The sequence below is a fragment of the Parasteatoda tepidariorum genome, chromosome 8, assembly GCF_982258835.1.
Source record: "Parasteatoda tepidariorum strain Cologne lab strain chromosome 8, Ptep-v5.0, whole genome shotgun sequence".
NCBI classification, from domain to species: domain Eukaryota; kingdom Metazoa; phylum Arthropoda; class Arachnida; order Araneae; family Theridiidae; genus Parasteatoda; species Parasteatoda tepidariorum.
The window spans coordinates 2,730,048-2,755,757 of record NC_141762.1 but is presented as its reverse complement, the minus strand read 5'-3'; the positions used below and the strand labels follow the sequence as shown (position 1 = coordinate 2,755,757).

Genomic DNA, 25,710 nt, shown 5'->3' with positions numbered 1-25,710 from the left:
TCATGCAAACACCAAAAATTTGAATAGTTTATCAAGAAGAAAATTTAAAAGGACAATCGAAATCTATTTCTCAACGTTCCAATGAAAATTTTAGGTACTTGGGGATTGAAAGATGTTTTAATAAATGTTTAGTTTGACAAAATAATTCATGCCTTTTGAATTTATTTTGATTTGTTATACCTTTATGTTTATTTAATTTAGTGTAATTATTTTAATTAACTTCTGTAATTTTGGAAATTATTTTATTCCTTGAGGATTACAACTGGTTGGCATCTAAATTTGTTTTAAAAATTATACATGGTTTAAAAATGCTTTATTTGAGTTTTTGGGGTAATCAAAAATAGTTTAAATTTGTTGAAATTATTGCATCATATCTTAAAAATTATTTATTTTATGTATGTGAAGTTTTCTTAGTTCGTTTTTAAACATTATGGTATGTTATAGGGGTCCGGTTCATTTTTGTGACCGAGGGCCCTGCATGCTAATAAAACGGCCCTGATAATAGTGACTATTAACATTAAATGTACAAAATAACAATAAAATATAATTTTTTCAATGTATCATTTATGATTAATGAAACAATATTGTTAGTATTCAATTTCTGTCATTTTGGATTTGTCATTTTGAAAATTGAAATTCTAAGCCTTATTTTTAATTAACGTCCTCTGATGATTTTTAGAAAATATTATTGAAGTATGAGTTTAGGCCAGCTTCTGCAGAATTCCGCCCACTACGCGTCGGAGAGATCGCAATGCTTTCACGAGAAACTGGAATTCAACCCATCACCCATTTTTAGCCAAAATTGTGGCTAAAAACTGGCAAAAGTCATTATTGGTTTAAAAAAAAGAAAAAGAAAAGTCCAAACTCTCGGAGCACTTATGACTCTTCCCTAGAAATATAAAGTTCCATGTAACACTTTTTTGGGAATCGCTGTTCTGAGAAACCCGGATACGAGGTGGTTATACAGATATTTTTTCTTTTAATATCCATAAGATTAAGTTGAATGACATAGGCAGGACACCTAATAAGAAATAGCCCAGCCCCCATTAAGGGATTTTAATACGACTTTCTCCTACGAAAGACCAACAGGAAGACCCAAAAAGAAACGGAAAAGCCATCTGATAGTGAAGAACTTACTGGAGATCAGTTTCTAGGAGAAGAGCAGATTGGGAAAAGCTTCTAAGGAAGGCCCGGGCTCACAAAGGGCTGTCGTGACAACGCTGCTGCTGTGCATGATGATTCAGAATTTATTTTCATTACAGATAGATATTTGTTATAAATGTTTTAAAAAAGGAATTTAAGAATTGCTGGGAATTAATTTGTATATTTCGAGCAATAGATCGTTGATGAACTTTTTATTTCGCGCTTAACTCAAAATGCGTATTTATTAAAACGAACAAAACTCAAAATGTGTGTTTAATAAAATGAACAAATCTTGTCATACACGTTTGAAGGTGCCTTTTCAACGTTTGACGCTTCTTTTCAACGTTAAACGATAAACTCAAAATTTTAAAACTCGTTATTCTTGGAAAAGTGCGTACCATTTATTTTGAAAATTCAGTTTTTTTAAAAAATATTAAGAATAATCCTAATGTGAAATTTTAAAAACTTAGATTAAAAATAGCTGACTTATTATACATTATATATTAAAAAAGAAACTTATATTAAAAATAGCTGATTCCGAATTTATTTGGATTCACTAGGTAATCCTTTTAAATAAATACCCTAATCATAACAGTAGTTTAAAAACAATCGAACTAATTTTTCCATTTCCGTAAACGCGCAACTTTAGCTTCTTTTTTTAACGTATACTTTAAGCTGCATCTAATTTTTTAAACACCCAATTTATCACATTTCCATTATCCAGCTTTAAAAAAAATCAAATTTACAGTGGTTTTCAAAACCAAAATATAGGTGATGATATTTTGATAAATGTATAATGTAAGAGCGTGTGTGTTAATCAATCGATTTAATTATCCAGACATTTTTAGATAAATTTTCTGATAAATATCTATTTCCTGATAAAATAAGTTGGATAGATAACGTTAAATCAAGAACAGCAGGGAAAAAAATAAATAAAACGCCTCTTTAGCGGTCGTAGTTTTGTTTTCATGAGAGAAGATATTTTAAATTCAATAACCTCATGAGCGGAGTTAAGTTTCAATTGACTTGTAGCATTAAGAGGGACGACACCAACTGTCTGGTGTTTTTCAAAGTAAGTGGAAAAATATAAAATTCGTAATAAGTGGAAAAATATAACATAAAATTTATATTTACCTTTAAACCTGAACTTATACGAAATATTTTATGCATTGAATTTACATAAAATATAATGAATGGTATGTAATCTTGAACTTTTATATTTAAACTCTTTACTTGCGTTAGATTGTTAGCAGTCTTCGTTTACTACAAGGTTTGAAGACACATAAAATGAATAGGTACCTTAACTCCACCATGTGGCACTGTAACATGTATTTCATTGCTATTTTATCACAAAGACAACACTGTTATAGCTATAGCAGCTGATTAAATATTAGGATAGTGGATGCGGATTTTAAAAGATACCCTGCATGTATAATTCTGTGCTGCAATATATATTTAATGCAATTATCTACCATTTTATAAAACAAAAATAAAGTCATATGGAAATTAAGAAGTCTTTTTCTGTAACAGAAAAAAAGTGTTTGTAATAGTTGCACATGCACTCGTTGGCTTCATTCATTCCCTTAAAATCGTGCACAGTGTTTTTTTTTTAGCTTACGAAAGATATGACATATGGAGACAGATCTGGATATTAAGGTGAGTTCTCGGCACTTACTATTTAAATTTTTACAGGACACAGAAGTTTCTTTCTCGCCTTGGTTATATGTGGTTAACTCCACGAGAGAGTTTATTAAGATATATTTGATTTGATTGCCTTTCTGAGATTTGTTAACGTTTCCACAGCACGCTACTTTTTTTTTTTACGAGATAGCACTCTTTATTTTTTTCTATTTTTTATTTATCGTTATTATTGAAACGTCACCAAATGTAAAGTAAAGTAAAGTATTGGAAGAGCAAATGGTACAGTAATAAAACAGCTGTAACCTTATTTTCATTGCTCACGCTTTAGCATCATATGTGTGAATTATTGATTAAATGCTATTAAAAAAGAAGAACTCCGCTGATTTCAGCATATAGACGATGCTTACTTACACAACTTTTTGGAGGCAGATAGTTCTTTTGTTATCTACCAACGTTAAAGCTTTTTTCTTTTAAAAGCTCAGAATGGTTACAATAACGAAGAATCCGTCGTTGTTTCTACCTCCGCAAATTACAAAATAGACTCCCGTAATGAGATATAAACAAAAAATTGCTCGCTCAGCTTTTTGAAGCAACTAACAAAAAGTTCCTAAAATGTCGTCTGCTTCAGTATTTTACAACTTATCTCGTGCTACAACTTTTTATTTCTTAGATTAGCCTCTATTTTTGATGAAAGATACACCCGCTGACCCTACTCATTAATAGAGTGCTAACGTGAAAAATTCACAAAGGGGTTAAACAAATTTCATAGTAAGTCGGCGGTTTTAGTGGTTTTCCCCTCCATTAAACACAGAGAGATATTGGCTTCACCTGCAAACTGTTACAAAAATATAAAAACTATGAAATTTTTACTTGTTTTGACACTTTTTTTAATTTTTTATTCTGCAGCAAGATGGTCAAAGATTCGATACGGAGAAGACAATTAAGATGAAAGTGCAAACACCCTATAAATTTGTACTAACATTTAAACCACCTCAGACGATAAAGTACGTATAGATTTTAACTCCTTAAAAATGCTTATTTGCACGCTATCAATAGCTATATCAATTCAGTTGTTTAAACATATTTCATCTCATTTTTCTGTTTCAATACTTATGTTCACACTCAAACAAATTTGTTCAACGTTGAATCATAATATCAGTACCTTGAGCCCTAATGTGGAGTCAATTTGCTAAAACCAAGTCAGGTATTAAATTGAATTATAACTCCAGTCAAGTTGAGCCAGAGTATCATGTAATCAAGTTTAAGAAATATCAGTTCCTTGAACTGTAATGTGGAGAAAATTTGCCTCGACCAAAGATGGAGTTAAATTGAACTATATTTCTCTTCAAGTTGAACCAGGGTATAATATAATCAAGTTTAACATATATCGATACTTAGAAACAACCTAATAATGTGTAAAACTAAATTACGTTTCCCTTTAAGTTGAACCAGAGTACCCTACACAGTGAACCAGAAAGAGGAGTAAATTTGCTACAAGGTCCCATTCGCACAACGCGAACGAGATATTAACTATTTACGTTTGAATGTTCATATTTCCATCATAAGTTAGGTGATCTCCGAAGCAAGGAAAGAGGTTCAACCAGGGACCGATCAAGACAAATTAAGGCCCAAGGCCCACAAAATTTTTCGGGCCCCTAACATAATATTTTAATATTAAATTTCTGAAGGGTAGCCCTAACAATAAAAAGAATCTAGTGAACTGCATGATTCATGAGAAACATTCTAAAAAAATTTGAAAGCTAACAATTGAAGAATATTTTTCTAAGATCTAAATATTAAACAATATCGTATGAAAATCAAAATAGCTTGGTGACCACAAACAATTGAAATCAGTGATTTTTGCTAAAAGTAGTAAAGATTGTAGCCTTCCATCTACAGCTTTACATATTTGTTAAGAATAAGCTTTTAGTTCTAGTTGACACTAATCATTTATAAGAGACTTTGCGAATATGCATTCTCGCTGCATTTGCTTAAGCCGTTGGAGTAAAAATGGCACCCATTAAAATTCAGCTGTACTTTCGATTTTGATTAGTGCAATGTTTACACAAGTTTGATTTATCACAATATAAAGAAAATTTGAAATAAAAAATTCTTCTTTTGAGATAAACTGTTTCTTTCAGTATTTTTTTAAAGTAATATTGTGGACTTTTTACTAATTTTTGAGGGCCCCAGAAAGTGTGGGCCCTAGGCCCGTGTCTATTGGGCCTAGGCGATAATCAGTCCCTGGGTTCAACCGATTCTATTACGTAACAAGCTTTAGCTACGTCACGAAATAAAAATTTGACTAGTTGTCCAGTGAACAATGTTTGACTTCAAGTTGAACCAGAACACATCCTGTAAACAAGTTATGGTACCAATGATAACACATTTAAACTTCACACCATCTTAAGTTTATTGAAAATTTGAATGATATGGTTCAATTCGCTAGCAAGGCTCAAGCTTTCTATCAAGGGAAAAATACTTTATTTCCTAAAATAGCATTATTATTTTGTATAAACTATGGGTTCTAAAATAATTAATTGTAAAAATTAAATCTAAATGTTGTAATTATGACAGAAATAAAGAGAATTAATCTAGCGTAACAATTAGGCTAGAAACCGCTGTAATTGATCTGCAACATCGTGAAAAAATTCTAGAATTTATCGGCAGAGCGTGTGTTAAAATATTTCTATTCAAAAGTCGCACTTTGCAAGTCCATAAGTTTTAAAAGGCAAAATATCTAATAATACTACAATGCATGATGAAATAGTTTCAGAAATAAAAGAAAGTACTAAATATTAATTAATACATTACTAGTTTGAAATTTATTAATTGAAAACAGAAAGATTCTCTAACAGTAAAATTAAAATAATAAATATTCTTGGTTTCAAATATTTTTGTTTTAATTATTGTTGGCATTAAAAACTTAACACAAAAAAATAAGGAACTAAGCATCGGAATTAAAGCTTAGTAAATAAAAATTTAAAACATTATAAAGCTTGAGAGATTTAAACCTGATATAAAAAAATTGATATTGATTGATATCTGATATTAAAAAAAAATTGCATTTCAAACGATGTTTTAAAAACTAAAACAGAATATTAACGTTCGAAATGGCCTGCAGATGACGTGGAACAGAACTCTCTATCTATGGCAACACTTCGCATGTATTCCCCATTAACGTGTGGAGAGTCATATGAGAAGGAAGTACGTTTAGTTTCTGTCTTGATTTTCAAAAACTTTTAAGTTAGGAAACTATATGGAACGGAAAACTACATTGAACATAGTTCCAAAAGAAAGCGTCGTGGAAGTTAAAAAAAAAAATAATAATAATTGTGACAATCAAATACGAAAAATATTAAGAAAGGGGAAAATATCGTAGTCATTCCTATACAATTGAGAAGAGGAGGAGAAGTAAAGGTCAAGCCATGGTACTGGTCTTCGCCCCAGATGGCGTATTTGAGCGTTGCGATCGCGAAAGTCTACGAAATGTCTCTGGATGTCTCGAAAGTTTTGTCAAATTTTCGTAAAAAACCACCCTCTGAAGAACGTTGATGTGAATTCTGCGCGATGAAAGAACAGGAATAATTGGGAAGAGATTGTTGTTTTTTGGGCAATTTTTTTCTAGTGATGTTGTGTCAAAACATTTTTGGGATTAAGATTGATTCATAAGAAGAAATTAGTTTAGATACCGAAAATTAATTTGATTTTAAGACTTTTATTTATTTATTATTATTTTTTTTTTGATGGGAGGGTTTTTAATAATTTCATCTACTATAAAGAATTCGCCATAAACTTGAACTTTTGTGCTTATAACTAAGTTTATAAATTCTGTGTTAATTAACTCGTTGAGAAATGATCAAATGAACATAAAAAAAACTCCCCAGAGAGGGCCTCTTTTTTTTGACCCCACGCTAACCTTAACTATTATTCGAAACTATTATTCGAATAATAATATTAATCAAATCATAAATAGGAAAATGACTGGTGGAAAAAATACTCCTTATAGAAGGTTAACTTAATTTTGTTGTATTTATTTTATCTGCAAGGCTGACATAAATCTGTCTTCTATTTTTGATACTGGGGAAACTTGCAGGGCAATGGAGACTGAATACGCATTTGTATAATCATGAATGATGTTTCGTCTGAATCTTTTTCATAGGTCAGCTTCATTGAAGGGTGAAGATCTGGAGATGACGGGGGAGGAGTCGACATCTCTGCACTCACGGTACTCCCTGAAGTGGGTGAGCACAAACATTCCTGTCACCAAGAAGAATCGTCGTCTCAACTTTACCCTCATCATGGAAGTGAGTATTACTGCCCTCCTTTATTTTATTTTATAACCTTCAATGTTGTTGTTGTAGTTCATTTACGTCGCACTAGAGCTTCACAATGGGCTATTGGCGGCGGTCTGGGAAGCATTCCTGAGGATGATCCGAAGGCATGCCATCACAATTTTGATTCTCTGCAGAGGGGATGGCACCCTCGCTTCGGTAGCCCAACGACCTGCACGCGCAGTCGAGCACTTTACGGTAGAACAGTTTAACGTGGACCCATACCTCACACCCTCGGTCCCTATGCAGATTGATCCAAGTGGTCAACCACCCGCACTATAACCGTCAATGAACAGCCGACTCAATTTTCGGGTTTATGATTAGTAATGTTCTGTTCCGTCACTAAGCAATTTTGAACCCAATCCAGAAGACAAGGGAACTCCTGGATAAAGTTTTGCCCTGGTGGAGGATTTTTTTTGATGGAACCGACATGTATTTGCGTTACATGGAGAGGAAAGACCACTAGAGCCTCCCAAGGTTAGCTTAACGGCAAAGGGACTCTAACCCATGAAGATCCGTCTACCACTGAGGATATTTCACGTCAGCACTGTGGTCGGTGCAAACCGGCTGCCGGTTCGCATGATGTCATCGCTGGGATTTGAACCCGGTTTACCTCATTGAAAGACGAACGCTCTATCCCCTGAGGTATCGTGGCTCGCCCTCCTTTATATGAGTTATTTTATATTCGAAACTCAGCGAATGTCACAAGATTTTATCATGAGCCTAGGTGATTCGGGGGATAAAGCGCTCACCCCCTAATCAGGTAATCCAGGTTAAAATTCTACTCCAGTTCGCACCGATCACAGTGCTGACCAGGGCTCGAAAAAACTCAGAAATTTTACTCGTCCCCGAGGACGGCTTGTCTAACAATGCACCCGTCCTCCGTTGAAACTAACCCGTCGCTTTTAAATAAATAAAAATATAATTTTCTCCTATTTATTACAAACATTTATATAAATTGCACAATGATTTAGTCGTTACTAGGATTACATTATACAGCAATAAAAGAAATACTAGGTTACTAATAGTAACCTAGTATTTCTTTATGAAATAATTTAAATGACAAGGGTCAAGTTATCTGGAATGTCAAGTTATCCGAGGGTACTGCGTTTTTTAAATGAATCAAATATGACGTTTGCCAGTTCCACAATCAAGCCAATGATTTACAGAGGTTTCTGAACAGAAATCTGAAAGGGGTTTTTCATTTAGGAAGATGTTCATGATTGCTTTTAAAGCTTCTTGTTTAAGACCAGTACGTATTGTGTTTTTTTTTGCAAGTTTATTGCTGCAAAGCCCCTTTCAGCCGCTGAAGTACTCCCAGACAGAGAAAACATCAATATATGCGCAGTAGGTTGCTGTATTGTGGGTCATTTCGCTGCCTTGTAACTAGGACTGGGCTATAAATCGATGTATCGAGACATATCGATTTAACGCATATATCGGCAAGACGATACAGCGACTTTCATTCAAGGCGATGCATCAGAAATCTGATTTAAGCCGTCGAGTAAAGACAACGAGTGCAAAACGATATAGCGATATAAGACACGCAAGGATATAAGATAACGATATAGGGATAAAAGACTCTTCTCTTACGTTCCGATGTCGACTCGCGCTGTGGAAGACGATGTTCGTTTCGTTATGTTGAAATGGCCTTGATGGTGAGCTGTAGAATCAGAGTTTTGAGAACACATATCGTTATATCGCATGTTCCTTTTCGCACCTCTTAGCTTTTTTTTTTCTTTGTCGCAACTTTTCTTGTAGATTATTTTCAGTGGAACTAACTTCGTGATCGCCGATGTTACCTCGTTCTGAAGGCAATCTATTATTGAAAAGAATATATAAAGAAGAGTTTCTTCATTAATTAGATAAGTTTTTCTTTTAAAAAAAACTTCTTTTTATCTTTAAATATGAAAATTATCCGCAATCTAATTTAGGCGCCCATAAAGAATTGAATTTGTTAGGTTATTTTTTTACTTTCTTTAAATTTATTTAAAATTTTTTGGATGAAACTTCTAATAATTTAATGAGTTTTTATTACCGATTTTAAATTTATAAATCTTGTTGTTTTTATTTTTAGAAATAAAGTAAAAAAAAAAAATTTTTTTTTGTCGTTTGGATTTGAACATATCTCAATCAACTTTGTTTATACAAAAAAAATTTGAAAGGTTTGCGTATTTTATTCATTTTTTAAAATCATTTAGCACTTCGTTTTATTAGAGAGTATAATAATTTTTTTTTAAAAATATTCGTTTTCATATTATTTGTTAATTAGCTAAATATATTATCGAATATCACAATTTTTTTATTTTTAAGAAATTAAATCTTACTTTGTTTTTCGTTCATTATTTAATTTAATTATTTATCTGAAATGATAAGGCCCCGCAGTGGACTGATATTTAAGACACGGTTTCCTGCAGATCACCGAAGTCAAGCATCACTGGCTGCGGTCAGTGTGCGGGTGAGTGACCACTTGGATCAGTCTGCGTAGGGACCGAGGGTGTGCGGTATTGGTCCTCGTTAACTGTGCTACCGTAAAGTGCTCGACTTCGCTTACAGGTCATCGAGCTACCGAAGCGGGGGTGCCATCCCATCTGCAGAGGATCAAAATTGTGATGGCATGTCTTCGGATCATCCTCAGGGATGTTTCCCAGACCGTCGCCAACAGCCCATTGTGCAGCTCTAGTGTGACGTAAATGAACTATAATAACTGAAATGATAATAATAAAAAATAGTGTTTCAAAAGCGTTTTTTTCTTCTTTTTTCTAAAATTTATTTAGCACTTTGTTTTAAACATACAAATAATTTTTAACGTTTCATTTAGAAATTGAACATTACAATCGAACTTAATAATTATGAAATTATTTATGCATTAGTACAAGAAAATATTAATTTGTAAAAAACGCTTTAAAAAAAGTTTTTAACACTTTGTTTTACGCGTATTATGTATTTCTAAACAAACATTTCAACAAATATTTTAAGTAAGACTTGTACATTGTAGTCAATTTATTTAATATCTTCCTTAAGCAAAACATATATATCTTCAAATTTATAAATTGATTTAAATCAATCTGAGTATGAAGTTTTGATAGAAATCTGACTTTCTGTGCCTCACAAGTAAATGAAATTCAAAAATACTATATCGCGATACATCGCTCTATCGCGATGCAAAACTGACGATGCATCACGATATATAATTTCTAATATCGCCCAGTCCTACTTGTAACTCTTGTAAGATAACAAAAATTGAAAGTGTATCACGAACATTAACGGGAAAATGGCTGTCCGCGCGGACGTCGGATTCGAGAAATTCGTTGTCCGCGGAGAATTTCTGACCGTCGAGGACGGGCTGTTTTTCGAGCCCTGGTGCTGGCGTAAAATATCCTCAGTGGTAGGCGGATCATGAGTTGGAATCTCCTTGCCGTTGGGCTAAGCGTGAGAGGTTTTCCTTTCCTTTCATTGGCAAATGTGGGTTAGAGCCATTTAAAAAACTTCAACTAAAACTAGTTTGTCTCAATGCTTGATCCAGGAGTTCTTTTGTCTTCTGGGTTGGGTTCAAGATCACGAGGCTACAGAGATGAACACTGAAAGTCCTTAACCCTAAAATAGATCGTCTGTTCAAAATTGTAAGGGTATATTTACGGATCATCCTCAAATATGTTTCCCAGATCGTTGAAAATAGCTCATTGTGCGACGTAAATAAAGTACCAGTACTACTATTTAACAGCCATGGTAGGAACACCACTTAATTTTGAGCCCGGTCAGACAACATGGATAGTGCCCCTCTCTCCAACACTCCACACCACAACCAATGAAAGGACTTTCAGCCACGGCAGATTTAGAGTGAGCTTTATTGCTGCTACACAACCCACTTTTTAGTCGACTGCCAGGATCGAACTCACAACCTCCAGCTCTCCGCAAGCAGTGTGAGCTAAGCCATAACAAACAGTCACACTTTCTTTTATACTAAATTGAAGTACAGTGCCTTTTAGGTAAGGTAAAAAATTATCAAGATGCTTTTCATCAATTAGTAAATATAAAGTAGGTTAATGACGTAAACAGGGCATAAAATGACGCGGTGAGCTTAACACATTTAAATTTTACACTAGTAGTACATTATTTAAGTCGCAGTACAGCTGCGCAAATGGGCTATTGTCTGGGAAACATCTCTGAGGATGATCTAAGAACACCATCACAATTTTGATTCTCTGCAGAGGTGATTTGGTAGCCCGACCTGCCTGCGAAGTCGATCGAGCACCTTACGGTTGGACGAGAACCGAAACAGCACACCCTCGGTCACTTTATGGATGGGTGATCGTGTAAAGCTAAGGGTGGTGACGCTAGTGGTAAAATTGCTCTTTCAAGACTCCCGGGTTACTGCTTCCGATATATTTTTACAATAACAAAACTGCATAGAATATTAGGCTTGCTCTCACATCGCCTCGTAGTCATAACATAAGAGGAGGGATACACCGGAAATTTTCTAAATTTCTTCCGGTTTAAGGACGATTGTTATTGTTTACATTCACCCATCCATAGGCCGATGAAAGTTATCATCCACCCCTCTCACTGATGCTCGACTTGGGTGTTTTACTGGGAACCGAGTCGAACAATCAGTTCACTGTGGGACTCATTGCTGTTAAAAGACGGAGCCTTAAAATGAGCAAAATGCTTTGCCATGGTTGGATGATGAGTTATCAAAGAACCTGCTATTTACATCAATGTAAATTATATTAAGAAACCTGTAGTTCATGGTGTGAACAAAAACAGGGCTGATTGTCATAAATGCTCAGTGGCGTGCCAGCCGGGGGGGCAGAGGGGGCAATCGCCCCCTCTGAAATTTTAGTGAGGGGGCACTAAAATTTCGCCCCTCCTGAAATTTAAACATTCGAGAAAATAAAATCAAGTAAAATTCCGAGTAAAAAATAGTCAAAAAGTAAAATTTTAGAAAAAAGTAACTTTTTAGTTGAACTTTGTAGCTATTTTCCAAGTAAAAAACCTAATTTTCCTCTAAAATTAAAGTAAGAGGTTATAATAAATATGAAGGCAAGAAATAAATTTAGGTAAAATTGGTAATTTTTGGAAAAAACAATTTTTTTTTTCAATTTTGAAGCTATTTTTCAAAAAGAAAACCTTATTGTCTTCTGAAATTTAATAAAAGGGCCTATATTGCGTTTCGCTCCTTCTGAAATTTAGACATTCACAAAAATAAAGTCAATTTAAATTAGTAAACTTAAAGGAAGAAAAAAACTTTTTTCAACTTTGAAGCGATTTTCTAAGAAAAAAACTTTATTTAATTCTGAAATTTAAATGAAGGGTGAGTAATGTACTTCGCCCCTCTTGGAATTTTGCCATTCGTGATAATAATATCAAGTTAAATTGATAACTTTAGAAAAAAATAACCATTTCTTTTTCAACTTTAAGGTTATTTTCGAAATAAAAAATTACTTATTTTACTGTGAATTTAAATTGAGGGGGCGAATAACGTGCTTCGCCCCTTCTGAAATTTAGCCATTCTTGAAAACATAGTTAAGTTCAATTTGTAATTTTAGAAGACGAAAAAGAACTTTTTCTCAACTTTGAAGTTTTTATAAGAAAATGTAAGAAAAAAAAACACTATTTTCTTTTGAAATTCAATTGAGGGGGCGAATAGTGTGCTTCGCCCCTTCTAAAATTAAGCCATTCATGAAAATAAAATTAAGTTGGTAATTTGGAAGAAAAAAAAAGAACTTAAAAAAAAAAAAAAAAAAAAAAAAACATTTTTTTTTGTCTTAAATTTAATTGAAGAGGCGAATAGTGTACTTAGCCCTTTATAAAATTTAGATATTCGTGAGAATGAAGTCAAGTTCAATTGGTAACTTTAGAAAAAAAGATCCATTTCTTTTTCTACTTTAAAGCTATTTTCGAAATTAAAAACTTTATTTTACGGTGAATTGAAATTGAGGGGGCGAATAATGTGCTTCACCCCTTCTGAAATTTTGCCATTCGTGAAAATAAAGTTAAGTTAAATTGGCAATTTTAGAAAGAAAAAAAAGAACCCTTTTTCAACTTTAGTTGTCTTTTTTTTTTTTTTTTTTTAAAGCACTATTTTCTTCTGAAGTTTAATTGAGTGATATTTAGACATTAGACCCCTTTTAATATTTAGACATTCATGAGAATGAAGTCAAGTTAAATTGATAACTTTAGGAAAAAAGCACTATTTTTTCCCCTTTAAAGCTATTTTCTAAGTAAAAAACTTTATTTACCTCTGAAATTTAATTGAAGGGTGAAAAATGTGCTTCGCCCCTTCTGAAATTTATCCATTCGTGAAGATAATGTCAAGTTAAATTGATAACTTTAGAAAAAAAGCCCTATTTTTTTTCTACTTTAAAGTTATTTTCGAAATCAAAAACTTTATTTTACTGGGAATTTAAATTAAGGGAGCGAAAAATGTGCTTCGCCCCTTCTGAAATTTAGCCTTTCGTGAAAATAAAGTTAAATTGGTAATTTTAGGAAGAAAAAAATTTCAAATTTAAAGTTTTTTTTTAAACCATTTTTTTCCTCTGAAATTTAATTGAGGGGGCGAATAGTGTTCTTAGCCACTTCTGAAATTCGGAAATTCGTGAGAATGAAGTCAAGTTAAATTGGTAACTTTTGAAAAAAAGTACTGTTTTTTTTTCTACTTTAAAGCTATTTTTGAAATTAAAACTTTTATTTTCCTCTGAAATTTAATTGAAAGGCGAATAATTTGCTTTGCCCTTATTGAAATTTAAACATTCGTGAAAATAAAATTAAGTTAAATTGGTAAATTCAGAAAAAAAAAACTGTCTAAAAAACTTTCTGAAGACAAAGACTTTTTTTTTCACGTATAACTTTCTATATAATTAAAAGAAAATCTCATCCCAACTTCATCTCTTTTGCCCTTCCCTGGCGGAAAGAGTAATAAAATGCAACCTTCACTGATAAAAATTGGTTTCAAAGCCACCCCTGACTTTCAACAATTTCCTTTCCACCCACTTTGGCATATAATTCTGGTGGCCAAACCCCCCACAAAGACAGTTATTTGACTCCTCAAAAACAGCCACCTCATGTTACACACTGTGGGTAAAAGTACTTCGCTTCTTAAATTTTCATTTTTATGGCCTTTTGCTCCTTTGTCCTCTTTTTAAAATGTCAGATATTCACAGAAACATATCTTATTTGGATATCTCTTCGTAAATCGTCTCAAACAAGCAATTATCTAGATTTTCTGAGAAAACAGGTGTTTTAAGCTTTTAAGGGATCTAAACTGGGGAGGACTTGTTGACATTTTCTCTGGTCTGGTCTTTTTGTGATGAGACATTTCTTAGACTAACGTAAATAAACGCTCTCTGTTAAAGAAATTTTTTAGCTCTTTTAATTACATAATTTAAGTTATCAATTTCAAAAGAAAGCATATTTTTTTATTTTGTTTAATTGTTTTAAATTATTTGGTTGTTTTTTTTGTTGTTGTCGTTATTTTTTTTACATCAATTTGATAAATTAAATAACAAGGAAACGTAAAATAGATATCGAAGGAGGTAAGCAAATGTTTTCATTTCATTAAATTATTTAATGCTTTAATAATAATGTACATTAGTTCATGATTTTACCGTTTGTTGTTGGTGTATGGATTAGTTATGTTACGAATTTAATTTTTTTTAATTGTTAAATAATATTTTGAATTCTTTTTACTTTTAAAAACTTTGTTTTTATTCGAAAATGAAATTCAACCTTTAATTTTTTAAGAAAATCCTAATCAATAAAAAAATAATAAATAAAGTACCTTGAAATAAAAAATTTGTTTTCGTATTTTCGATTATTCTTTCAACTTTTAGGAGGTACATTTTAATATCGGTTCCTTAAGATCATCAATGTCTTTATTTTATTGAAATTAATTTTTTTCTGCTCTTTGGGCACAAAAGTGATATTCATTGCAGATTAATATACTAAAAATAAATAAATAAAAATGACCGAAAAACTATGGATTTTAAAAACAGGAAAATAACACGATTGAGAATGCATCATATCAGCTCTGAAAGGTGTTTTTCTTTTTCCTTTTCCTAATTTTTTAAATTTACTATTTTATTTTTATCTTATATGATAACTAGTATTATTATATTATGTATATCATATGATTATGTAGAGCAGAACTCTAACACCAAATCTGTTATACATTTACTCTCTCTCTCTCATGTGAAATAAACCAATTAAAAAAAAAAACATTATACACCAACAATAATTTGTATAAATAAGGATAATTCGTTTAAATAATAATTTTTATTTTAATACAAACAAATTAACTACCATTTTTATTTTAAACAATAAAAATGTTAAAAAATTATTCTTTATAAAAAGCTCATTAAAAATTTTCATAATATTTTATTATTCTCAGTAATAAAAACTTTAATTAAACAAAAAACTTATTTTTAAGAATGGGGCAATATTGGAGGGTAAAACACATTCCGTAACATTGGAGGGGAAAAAATTATCCGCGTAATTTTTGTAGTCTTTTTTTTTTTTAATCATAATTTCATAGGATGCTAAAATTGTGTTAATTAACTTTGTGAAAGCTTTTTTCATGAATATTTCTTCTGAATTTAAAGTATTAATTTTCAAAAATTTTAATGCTGAAATTATAAATGCTGTTGATGGAGATTAAAAAATTAATGCGATCAATACTATTGTAATTCATCATTTCTTAAAAATGTGAATATTTCTCTTTATTAATTAAATATTTTTATTTTCCGTTTTAAACATGACAATTACGTCTTAAATCCAGATAAATTAAACTGGAACAATATGAGAAAAATACTACACATAAAACTACTTAAATTTCATTTATTTTTCCGCATTTTGTGTTATATTATATGTTATATATGTATGTATTATGTGTTATATATATGTTATTGTGTTATATTTTTGTTTATTTTATTTTTCTCTTTAAAAATCCGAAGCAAATAAAATTCGTTGTCAAGACAAGCCATTAAAAAGAATTTTTTATTTAGGAAAAAAGCTGTATAACCTTTTTCTTTGGTATTATATTTGCTTTGGAATTTCAAATAAATAAATAGTTCCCTGTCATGATTGTTTACTCCTTGGCCAAAGAATACCAAGGTTTACTCATATATGACGTCGCGAATATATATATTTACATGCCTTTCTGATCAGAAGTTTCAATAGGCAAATTATTCAAAAAAGAATCTTCTTTAAAATACAGGGTGTCCCAAAAGGTCGTTTACAAACTTAACATGCTGGTCTGTCATATCATGATGAACAAGATTTACATAGGAACTTGTGTCCGAAAATTAAAACTGCGACCGCTAGAGGGCGATAATTGCACGAAAACGGGAGCGTGAGAAAAACAATCATTTCAGGCGTGGACGTTGAAGGAGAAGGATGAATGAGTTTAGTAACGCAGAAATGGCCGACATGCATTACGCATACGGAGCCACTGATGGAAATGGACGAGCCGCGGCACGGACGTACCTTGAGCGCTTCCCAAACAGACGTCAGCCAAGTCATGTTTTGTTTGGACGATTGCACCGCAGATTATGTGAATCAGGTGCTTTCGTAGCACGTAGCTACACGCACACCTGTCGTAGAGGAAACCGTGCTACAGGAGGATGCCATCAACCCGCAAAGAAGTCTCCAAGAAGGCGAACGTGTCTTGGGTGTAGCTCGTTCCACCATAATCTCATACTGCACGATGACATGCAACACCCTTACCACTTCCAAAAAGTACAGGCATTGTGCGCTGACGATTATCCCAAACGCATTGCATTCTCACGCTGGTATTTGCATCAGCGGGTCGCATAGCCAGATTTTCCATCATGGATTTTGTTTTCTGATGAATCCTGCTTTGCACGGGATGGTGTCGTGAACCTGCACAACATGCACGTATGGGGGCATGAAAACCCAAGATGCACACGTGCCCATGCACATCAACAACGTTTCAGCGTAAACGTTTGGGCTGGTATTATCGGTGACATGTTGATTGGCCCTTACCTTCTACCTGAACACCTCGACGGAAATACCTATCGCATTTTTTTAGAAAGAGTTTTGCCGGATCTGATGGGTGACGTTCCAGCCGCTACACGCCGAAACATCTGTTTCAGCATGATGGAGAGCCTGACCACTTTAGCTACGCTGTTCGAGAATACTTCGATAGGATTTATCCTAATCGCTGGATCGGTAGAGGCGGACCAGTCCCATGGCCGCCGCGATCCCCCGACCCGACTCCCCTGGATTTTTACCTGTGGGGACACATGAAGTCCATAGTGTACGAGACACCTGTAACATCGGACATGGATCTTATCGCCAGGATCGCGGAAGCGGCAGCACGTGTCCGTGACACTCCTGGCCAATTTGAACGGGTTCGTGAATCCATGCGCCGACGCTGTGAAACGTGCATTGCGGCGAATGGAAGGAATTTTGAGCATTTGCTGTGATGTAATGATGCTTTTTAATAAAAATCATATTAACACCGCTATCGATATCATTTTTTTTCTCCTCATCAGGGCCGGATTATACCTTTCGTAGGCCCTAGGCACAGAGCCGGATTATACCTTTCGTAGGCCCTAGGCATAGCCGTTTTTGCCCCCCCCCATTCCTCCCCTCTTTCCCCGCTAAAATTTTCTTGCATATTTTTTTTTTACATTTTTATTAATATGGGTTTTAATTTACGAATTTGTTTATCTAACTTTATCTGCAATACCGACATACTGCCGATATTGCAGTTGATATCGATAATACCATTTTTGGTGAAAATTTACTCTTCCGATTTAGAGGAAAACTTTGTAGATGAATTTTTACTATTTTCAAATTTGTATGAGCATAAATCTGCACAAGAAATGTTGAAGGCTCAAATTAAAGATAAACTTGTGAATACTTTTCCTAACGTTCACATTGCATTAAGAATATATTTGTCGATTCTTGGATCAAATGCAGAAGGAGAAAGATCTTTCTCCAGATTAAAATTTATAAAAAATTATTTGCGTTCAACAATGAATCAAGATCGTTTGGCATCTCTCGCACTTATGTCTATTGAATACGACATTTTGCGTAGTTTGGAATTCGACAGCATAATACAAGATTTCGTTGAATCCAAAAATCGCAAAAAAGTAATATATTAGATCATAAGATTCTGCAAAATAATTTATTACCGAAAAATATTATATTTTTATTTGTATCTTCATAATTTTGTGCAAAATACACTTGTTGTTTTTAAAGCTAAATTATTTTGGTCAATAAATTTTTTTCTCCCAAGTTTTTCGTAGGCCCCTGAATTTCGTAGGCCCTAGGCACGTGCCTAGTGTGCCTATAGGATAATCCGGCCGTGCTCCTCATATTAACCTGCACTTATCGCCCTCTAGCCGTCTCAGTCTTAATTTTCGGACACAAGTTCCTATGTAAATCTTGTTCATCATGATATGACAGACCAGCATGTTAAGTTTGTAAACGACCTTTTGGGACACCCTGTATAGCCATATTTTTAGGTCCCTGTACACACTGGAGTAACGTAACTTTATTTTTAGCTCGATGTTAATTATATAACTGCTGAATATTTTTTTTATAGTGGCTTTTTAAAAGGAGAGCATATGTGATACATAAAACCGTAAAATTCCATCCAATTTCTATAAAAAGTGTTGAAAATTTTTAATTTGAAATCAATAAGTAATTTCATTTTTTATAACTATATATTAAACAGATTCAAGAAGTTTTATGAAATTGACACTTCATGACTTGCATTATAATTAGCTTGTTGACTAGGGATACTTTATTTAAGACTTTTTATGATTACTTTATTTATTTAATTTTAAGTTATGAGCTTCCATTGTCCATAAGTGATATATGCGCCAGTTTTATAAACTTAATTTATACAACAATACAGATATTTACTAAAATTGTCTGAAAAATTAAGTTTAAAAATAATAATAAAGTAATAACTTAGTTAATTAAATTAGCTCCAACTGTTATTATTCTTTTTTTAATTTTACAGTATCATTTAATCTAATACGTCATATGGTAACCATATTATATATAGACAGAGCTATACTTTCTTCAAAGTTTACATTTTATATTAAATCCATTTTTTGATTTTATAAAACCTTCGAAATACAATTTTCAGTGTCTGACCTGTTAATTCCATCATACCTGTCTTTCTGTATACCGGATAATAATAATAATCCGAATTAGAAATTAACTTCAGAAATTTTTTTAGAATTTTGAAATTTATGTACAAAAAAAAAGTTATTTCTTATAAAATAATTTCAGAAAGCTAAAATTATGCAAAAATGAATATAGAAGTATGCACCAAAGAAAAAAATGGGATAATTCATTTTAAGATTTCGTCTGAAAAAGAAAAAAGAAGTCCCTGGGCAAAGTAGAAATCGGGAGCCATCACCGATTTTATAGTTAATACATTCAATGTCAATTTCTCTTCTACTAATCAATTTTCAGGATCTCTTAAAACGAAAATCTTTGCTTAAGTTCCAATTGTTCATGCGATTTCCTGACAATTTTGAGGAATCTCAACTAAAATTATTAATTGTAGCATTTAGAAGAAGCAAACACATATTCATCGTCGACATTGACACCCAAATCTTAAAAAAAAGTTTAAAACATTGCTCAATTTCATAAAGAATTATTAAAATAATTGAATATCCATTTAGTAGTAAATTATATTTAGTTTTTTTTTTGCATCACATTATTTTTACTAGAAAAGCGATAAAAACAAAGATAAAAGAAAGTTATTGTCTTTTCATATTCTTATTGGTCAGTTAAATGTGAAAATTTACGGAACATGTACAGAAACGGCTAAACCGTGCAAACACAAATTATTATTTTGTTCAAAATTAAAAGTTATTTCGTTACTTGAGTGGTGAGGTTTAGCACTTTCTTGTAATATCTCGCATGCTCACGCACTTTTAATTTTTGATTCTGTGCAGTGCAGGTAATAATTATTTATGTACGTGAACTAGCAAGAGGCTAAAGTTTTCTATTTTGTAGCAAAATCAAACAATGTATTGAGCGTAAATAAATAAATAAACAAAGCGAGCACTCTTAGATCAAACAATCGCATTTTCATAGGACTCAATTCGGATAGTTCGGGAACCTGACTTTAAATATGCGAAATAATTAGTGTAAGGGTAGACGATTTTAAGAGTCAGGAAATTTCCCCCACGAAAACGTACTTGCTTTGAATAAACTTTTTCAATCAACGTATGCAGATTCTTGACCCTTAAAATAATGGGATAGCTGTAATCTGGAAGGAAAAAAAACAGTTCGACAATTTAGTCAGAGCAGTTAGAGCCTTTTTATGTTTGCGATTTGAATATTTTTGTTATACACAGGGCCGACGATTCTAAGGTTGTTCAGTGATGATCAGTAATCTTTTAATTTATTCCTTTTTTTCTTGTGCGTCAGACATAGTTTAATGCATTTTTTTGCAGGTATACCTGGCTCAGTAATTACGATTTTTTTCTGACATTATTTACTTTCTATATTTAGTCATGTATTATTGAAATGCTTTTTCCGAACATTTTAATTTTCAAACTTCGTAGTTTACTTTGATTATTTGTCAGTTATTTTTAAAAATAATTTTTTTTCGGATTTTTATTTTCTCTATAATAATTTCTATTCCTCTGTCCTTGTTATTTTTCAAACATTTTTAAGCTAAATGGGAATTTTTGTGATTAATTTTGTGACCAGTAACTCTTTATTCTCATTAATAAAATAATAAGTCTTAATAAAAACTATGTTATAATACAACAAATTTTTAATAAGCACAGCAAATTTTTCAGATTTAGACTTTGTTTAGTTGTAATAATTTTTTTAGATTTCATTTTTATCGAATTTTTGCTTTTACGCTTATGTTAATGATATTTTTGTTAATTGTTTTCTCTATATTTTGTTAGAACATTTTAAATTCCTTAAATATATTTCATTCAATTTATACTTGAAAATTTTTAAATATTTTAAAAGTATATAACATACTTTCCCAATATCATTTGGTTTTTCGAAAGATTCTTTCAAATTTCCATTAGTCTTTTTCGCTCTACAATTTTGTTTCGAATAGCTATAATTCAAAAAATAATATTGCATTGTTAAGTTAAAAAAGCACGTAGCCTCTAATATACAATAAAATTTTCGGTTATAATTTTATAATGTGTTTAGATTATACTTCTGTAAATGAGAAACATATTTAAATATGACGAGCTGGAAATTAATTCCTTCATTTGTTTTAATTTTTTCATCCCTAGTCCTTTATCATGAAAACTTAATATGATAAAGTTAATTCTACTTCATTAAATTTCTGCATAATTATATGTTTAAAATTGTATTTTTTTTCTTTGTATACATTTTAAGCTTTACCTTGGAATTAACCAGAAAAATCAGAAGACTTGTTAAAATTCAAAGTCATTTTAAAATAAGATTTAATTTTAGAAATCAATCTCTTTTACTCCTTCATTTATTTTAATGTTTTTATACCATGTGCTTATCATTAAAATTATGATAAAGTTAATTTTCCATTTTTTTTTGTAAACTGAAAATTTATATTCATGATTAAATTCAAATCTATGCTAGAATCAAAATTTAAATAACAAGTTATTTTTAATTCAATATGTTTTTGAGGAGCGAAAAACCATTCTATGTCATTATGATTAAAATGTATCGACAAATTGTATTGCTCAGCATTAACAAGTTTAAAGGAGTAAAATTACAAAATTCATTAATTAAATTTTTTACATTTTACTGCACTTTTTTTCTTTTTAATTAGTTTCGGATTGATAAATCATTTTTTCTTAACTAAGTTGGTGTGGATGTAATAGTTAAATCATCGTTGTCATAAACAACGGAAATAGTTTAGATAATTACAATTAGACAAATTGCAATATTAAAATAATACAACTAACTTTAAAATATTAAATCAAGCAAAGCTTATGACTTTGCATTGGCTCGCCCCCCCAGTCAAAAAAAAGTTGGCACGCCACTGTAAATGCTGTATTCAAATTCCTTTACTGCTTAACACAAGGAATAAATATTGAATATGTTTTCAGGTGCAAAACATGGGAGTCATACAATTACCGTTTCAGTTCAAATTTTACCGAGCTGAAGACACAACTCATTCAACATGGGGGAGGAGTCTCAATTACATTGATTACGACTGTGTCTACAAAGACGGACAATCATTTATAGAAATCACAAAAGAACTCTTTCGATGACTCAAGAAATGATCCACATTGAAAACAGTTATCTAAAAATGTGCAGAAAAAACTCAAAACATCTGGATCGTCGTTTCTCAATGAAGAAAAATTAAAAAGTGTTCCAGAATAATCCTATTTCGTAACCACTTTTACTTTGAAATCTACATAAAATTTTGAATTAAAAAAAAAACATGAAATTGAAATAATATATCTGCCGTACTGAAATGTATTGCAACAAAAAACCCTTTTCTATTAAATAAAATTGAATGCGATTTAATTTCGTAAATTAAACGTATGATGTTGTGCTTTTTTTTTTAAATGTCATGCATTATTTTATGTCATTTTTTTCTCCCATTGTAATCTTAAGACTGTTTTTCGATCAAAGGATTTTTCGTCAGATGTTACAGAAGTGTCAACTTTTCCAAATTAGTTACAGACGAATCTCGTTAAAGCGAAAATGGCTGGCTTATCAGAATTATTTCGTGTTAACCGGATTTCATCTTATCAGACACATCATGAAAACAATTTATTACATACTATTAATACATATTATGTCCTAGGAGCCGGGATAGCCTGGTTATTGGAGAGGTGAACTAGCGTTTGTAAGAAAGAGAGTACGAATGTAGCTGGTCGAAGAATTAAATAGTGACTGGTGCACGTTAAATCTGACGGGGTCACAAGTCCTCCAATTTCCCATAACAAATCAATACCTCAGGGGGTACTGATCCTGGATCTCCTTTGTCTTCTGGATTGGGATCAAAATTACAAGGATACCTCAGTAATTGTAAACTACTAATTGGGTTGGCTGTTCAACGACGGTTATAAAATATTATGTACTACTTTATTCATTTGCCAATCATCTAACTATAAAAAAAAAATAATAAAAATGGCATTCCTCAAAATGAATAATTGGCACTTTATTCACATGTTTACTATCTGCATCCAGTTTCCTTCCATGTTAAGCGATAATCAACTTGAATATTTCATGCTTAACATATAAAATACAATAACAATTGCTTGCTGACTCGCGGGACCAAACATGTGTTTCATGTAAAGTCATATTTCACGTTAAGCGATTTCATGTTAATCAGGAGCACAATAACACAGAAATATATACAATTATAAAATGCCTGTGAGGAAGTACTTTGATTTCAATTTTAACAATTTTCAAGAGTGATATTATCAAAATTCTATTTTTATTGAATTTTAATAAAAATTTAAAATCTGCACAGTAACCATTAAATCACACAAAACACCTTAATAAGAGTTGGGGGACTTTCAACATAGTAGACAGTATAAATATTTAAATTATTTCCATCTCTGTTGCGAGATAAGATAGAAAAATCATCCCAATGCTCCATTACATGCTGTTCTACTTCTGCATGAGCCATATCTTTAGTATCGCATAATATATGTACTATAACTTGAAAAAGGCAAGCTCCAATATCTATAATTGGCATGACAGTATGCAGCACCAATTATGTTTCAAATTTCCACAGTCATTTTAGAAAAGATCAAAAATAAATCAAAACAGTTACTTCATAACTGAGTTTTAATTTTTATAAAAATGCATATTTTAAATAAATTGAATATAACTCATTATACATATATAACTTATTATATATAACACTACTTAAATCATTACTTTAGAAAACTTAATAAGATGAATTTAACTAATAACTTAACGATAACTTATTATTTAACAGTACTTAAATAATCCTTAAGACAAACTAATAAAATAAATTAGAATAGACGACAATAGTGTTGCCAATTTAGATAAAGAAATACCCACGTTTTTGATGCCACATAAGAGAAATAAATATATATAGATTAGCATTTACAGAATTCAAATAAGAGCAATTTTAAGGTATACAAGGTGTCCCAAACTTCTTGGTAGATTAGGGGTGACAGAACACAACTAGACCAGCACAAATCACGATACAATAAATGGTTCGAATGCAAGCCATATCAAGCTAGAGTATGCCTCCCAGCAAGCGCCATAAAAGGGCTGTTCATAACAACGGTCGTCATTCATTCTGTGGGTCACCAATGAAATTGACTACAAAAAAACAAAATATTTTTTAGTTGAGTAAGCTTTTTTCAGCGAGATAATCGTTGGTAACATACTAAAACGACAAATCTGCCAATTTAACAGAATTGTGCTTTTGGTGTGTTTTTTTATTAGTGTTTTCCTTGGCCAAATATTTTCCAAAAACTTAACATTTGTTATTATGTATCACACATTATCAATGAATAACAGTCATTTAAAGTCTAAAAAAAGCTGAAAATAGCAATTATTTATAAGAGTTAGTCGTCCCCACTTAATTGCATATCAGATAATTGTCTAACCCGCTTCTACGAATAAAATTTAATTGAACCAAATCACTTTATATTAAGCTACTGTTAAATTGCTGCGTTAAAATGGATATTTTCCGTTTCCAGTCCTCGCTTAATTGCATTAAGTAGAAGTACTGAAATAAAATAAAAAATCTGTTTATTTTTAAGAAATGTTTCAACAGTTAGAATGAAAATTTCAGTTAAAAAGATAAGAATACAATAGGGGGTTGCTTCAATATGGACAAATTGTGATGTAATCAAATTGTGATAAATTGAGGAATTTAAGGGAAATAAAAATAGTCTTCAAATACAGCTTTTTTTTTTCATTAACATAGATTTAGTTTTATATAACTTTAAATGACATTTATATTTTATAACACTAACACAGACAATTTAAATTATAATTGTTTATTCATCATAAAATTGAGTTTATTTACAAAACGAAACACTATTCAAGATACAATTAAAAAGTAAAATTTCGTAAAAATTAAGCATTTTAAATTGAAGAATGCACTCCCCTTTTAATTGAGTAACCCGGTTAATTGAATGGTATCGGCTGGAACCAAATTCTTTTAAGCGGGGTTCACTGTAGCGCTTATACTATTTAACCCCTGCTAAATTCAACTAATTTATGGTTTAGTAAACACACATTTAAAAAAAAAAAATAATGTAATTGTTTAAATAAATGAAACACATTTTTCACAAAATAAAATAATGTAGAAATATACTTTAATAGTTTTTTTTACAAAGACTAAATATCGAACATAAAAGTTTATTGAGTTGCACTTGTGTTCTTAAAAAACTATGCATACACATAGCTTATAGGAATAAAAAAGGTTAAGAAGTATTGCATCAGATGGGGAAGACTTGGAGAAACTGGCCTAGTATGTGGCAAGCTGTAGGGCAGCAGCAGAAAAAATACATGTTTAAACAACAAGTTAAATTCTTAGGCTGATTATGGAAAATCTTGACTAAAACATAAAAAATACTAAAAGGTATCTAAATCGGTTGGCACAATTTTTTTAATGCTTCTATTTTTTGCACTATCAAAC

The 25,710-nt window shown here is 31.6% G+C and overlaps 1 protein-coding gene across 1 annotated transcript; it reads left to right on the top strand.

Moving 5' to 3' along the window:
* The first annotated feature begins 2,054 nt into the window (after positions 1 to 2,054).
* LOC107454249 (CB1 cannabinoid receptor-interacting protein 1) lies at positions 2,055 to 22,616 on the top strand. The gene is made up of 4 exons (XM_016071373.4): positions 2,055 to 2,215; positions 3,691 to 3,788; positions 6,947 to 7,091; positions 22,175 to 22,616. Exons 1-4 carry the CDS (start codon positions 2,144 to 2,146, stop codon positions 22,337 to 22,339), a joined length of 480 nt encoding a protein of 159 aa, XP_015926859.1. The 5' UTR covers positions 2,055 to 2,143; the 3' UTR covers positions 22,340 to 22,616.
* The last annotated feature ends 3,094 nt before the right edge of the window (positions 22,617 to 25,710 follow it).

What these genes read in the sequence shown, in the direction of transcription:
- LOC107454249 (XM_016071373.4), top strand. Translation starts at nt 2,144, where the DNA reads ATGAGCGGAGTTAAGTTTCAATTGACTTGTAGCATTAAGAGGGACGAC. An exon ending in ACTGTCTGGTGTTTTTCAAA is followed by an intron (nt 2,216 to 3,690) that starts GTAAGTGGAAAA and finishes TTTATTCTGCAG; the next exon opens with CAAGATGGTCAAAGATTCGA. An exon ending in AAACCACCTCAGACGATAAA is followed by an intron (nt 3,789 to 6,946) that starts GTACGTATAGAT and finishes TCTTTTTCATAG; the next exon opens with GTCAGCTTCATTGAAGGGTG.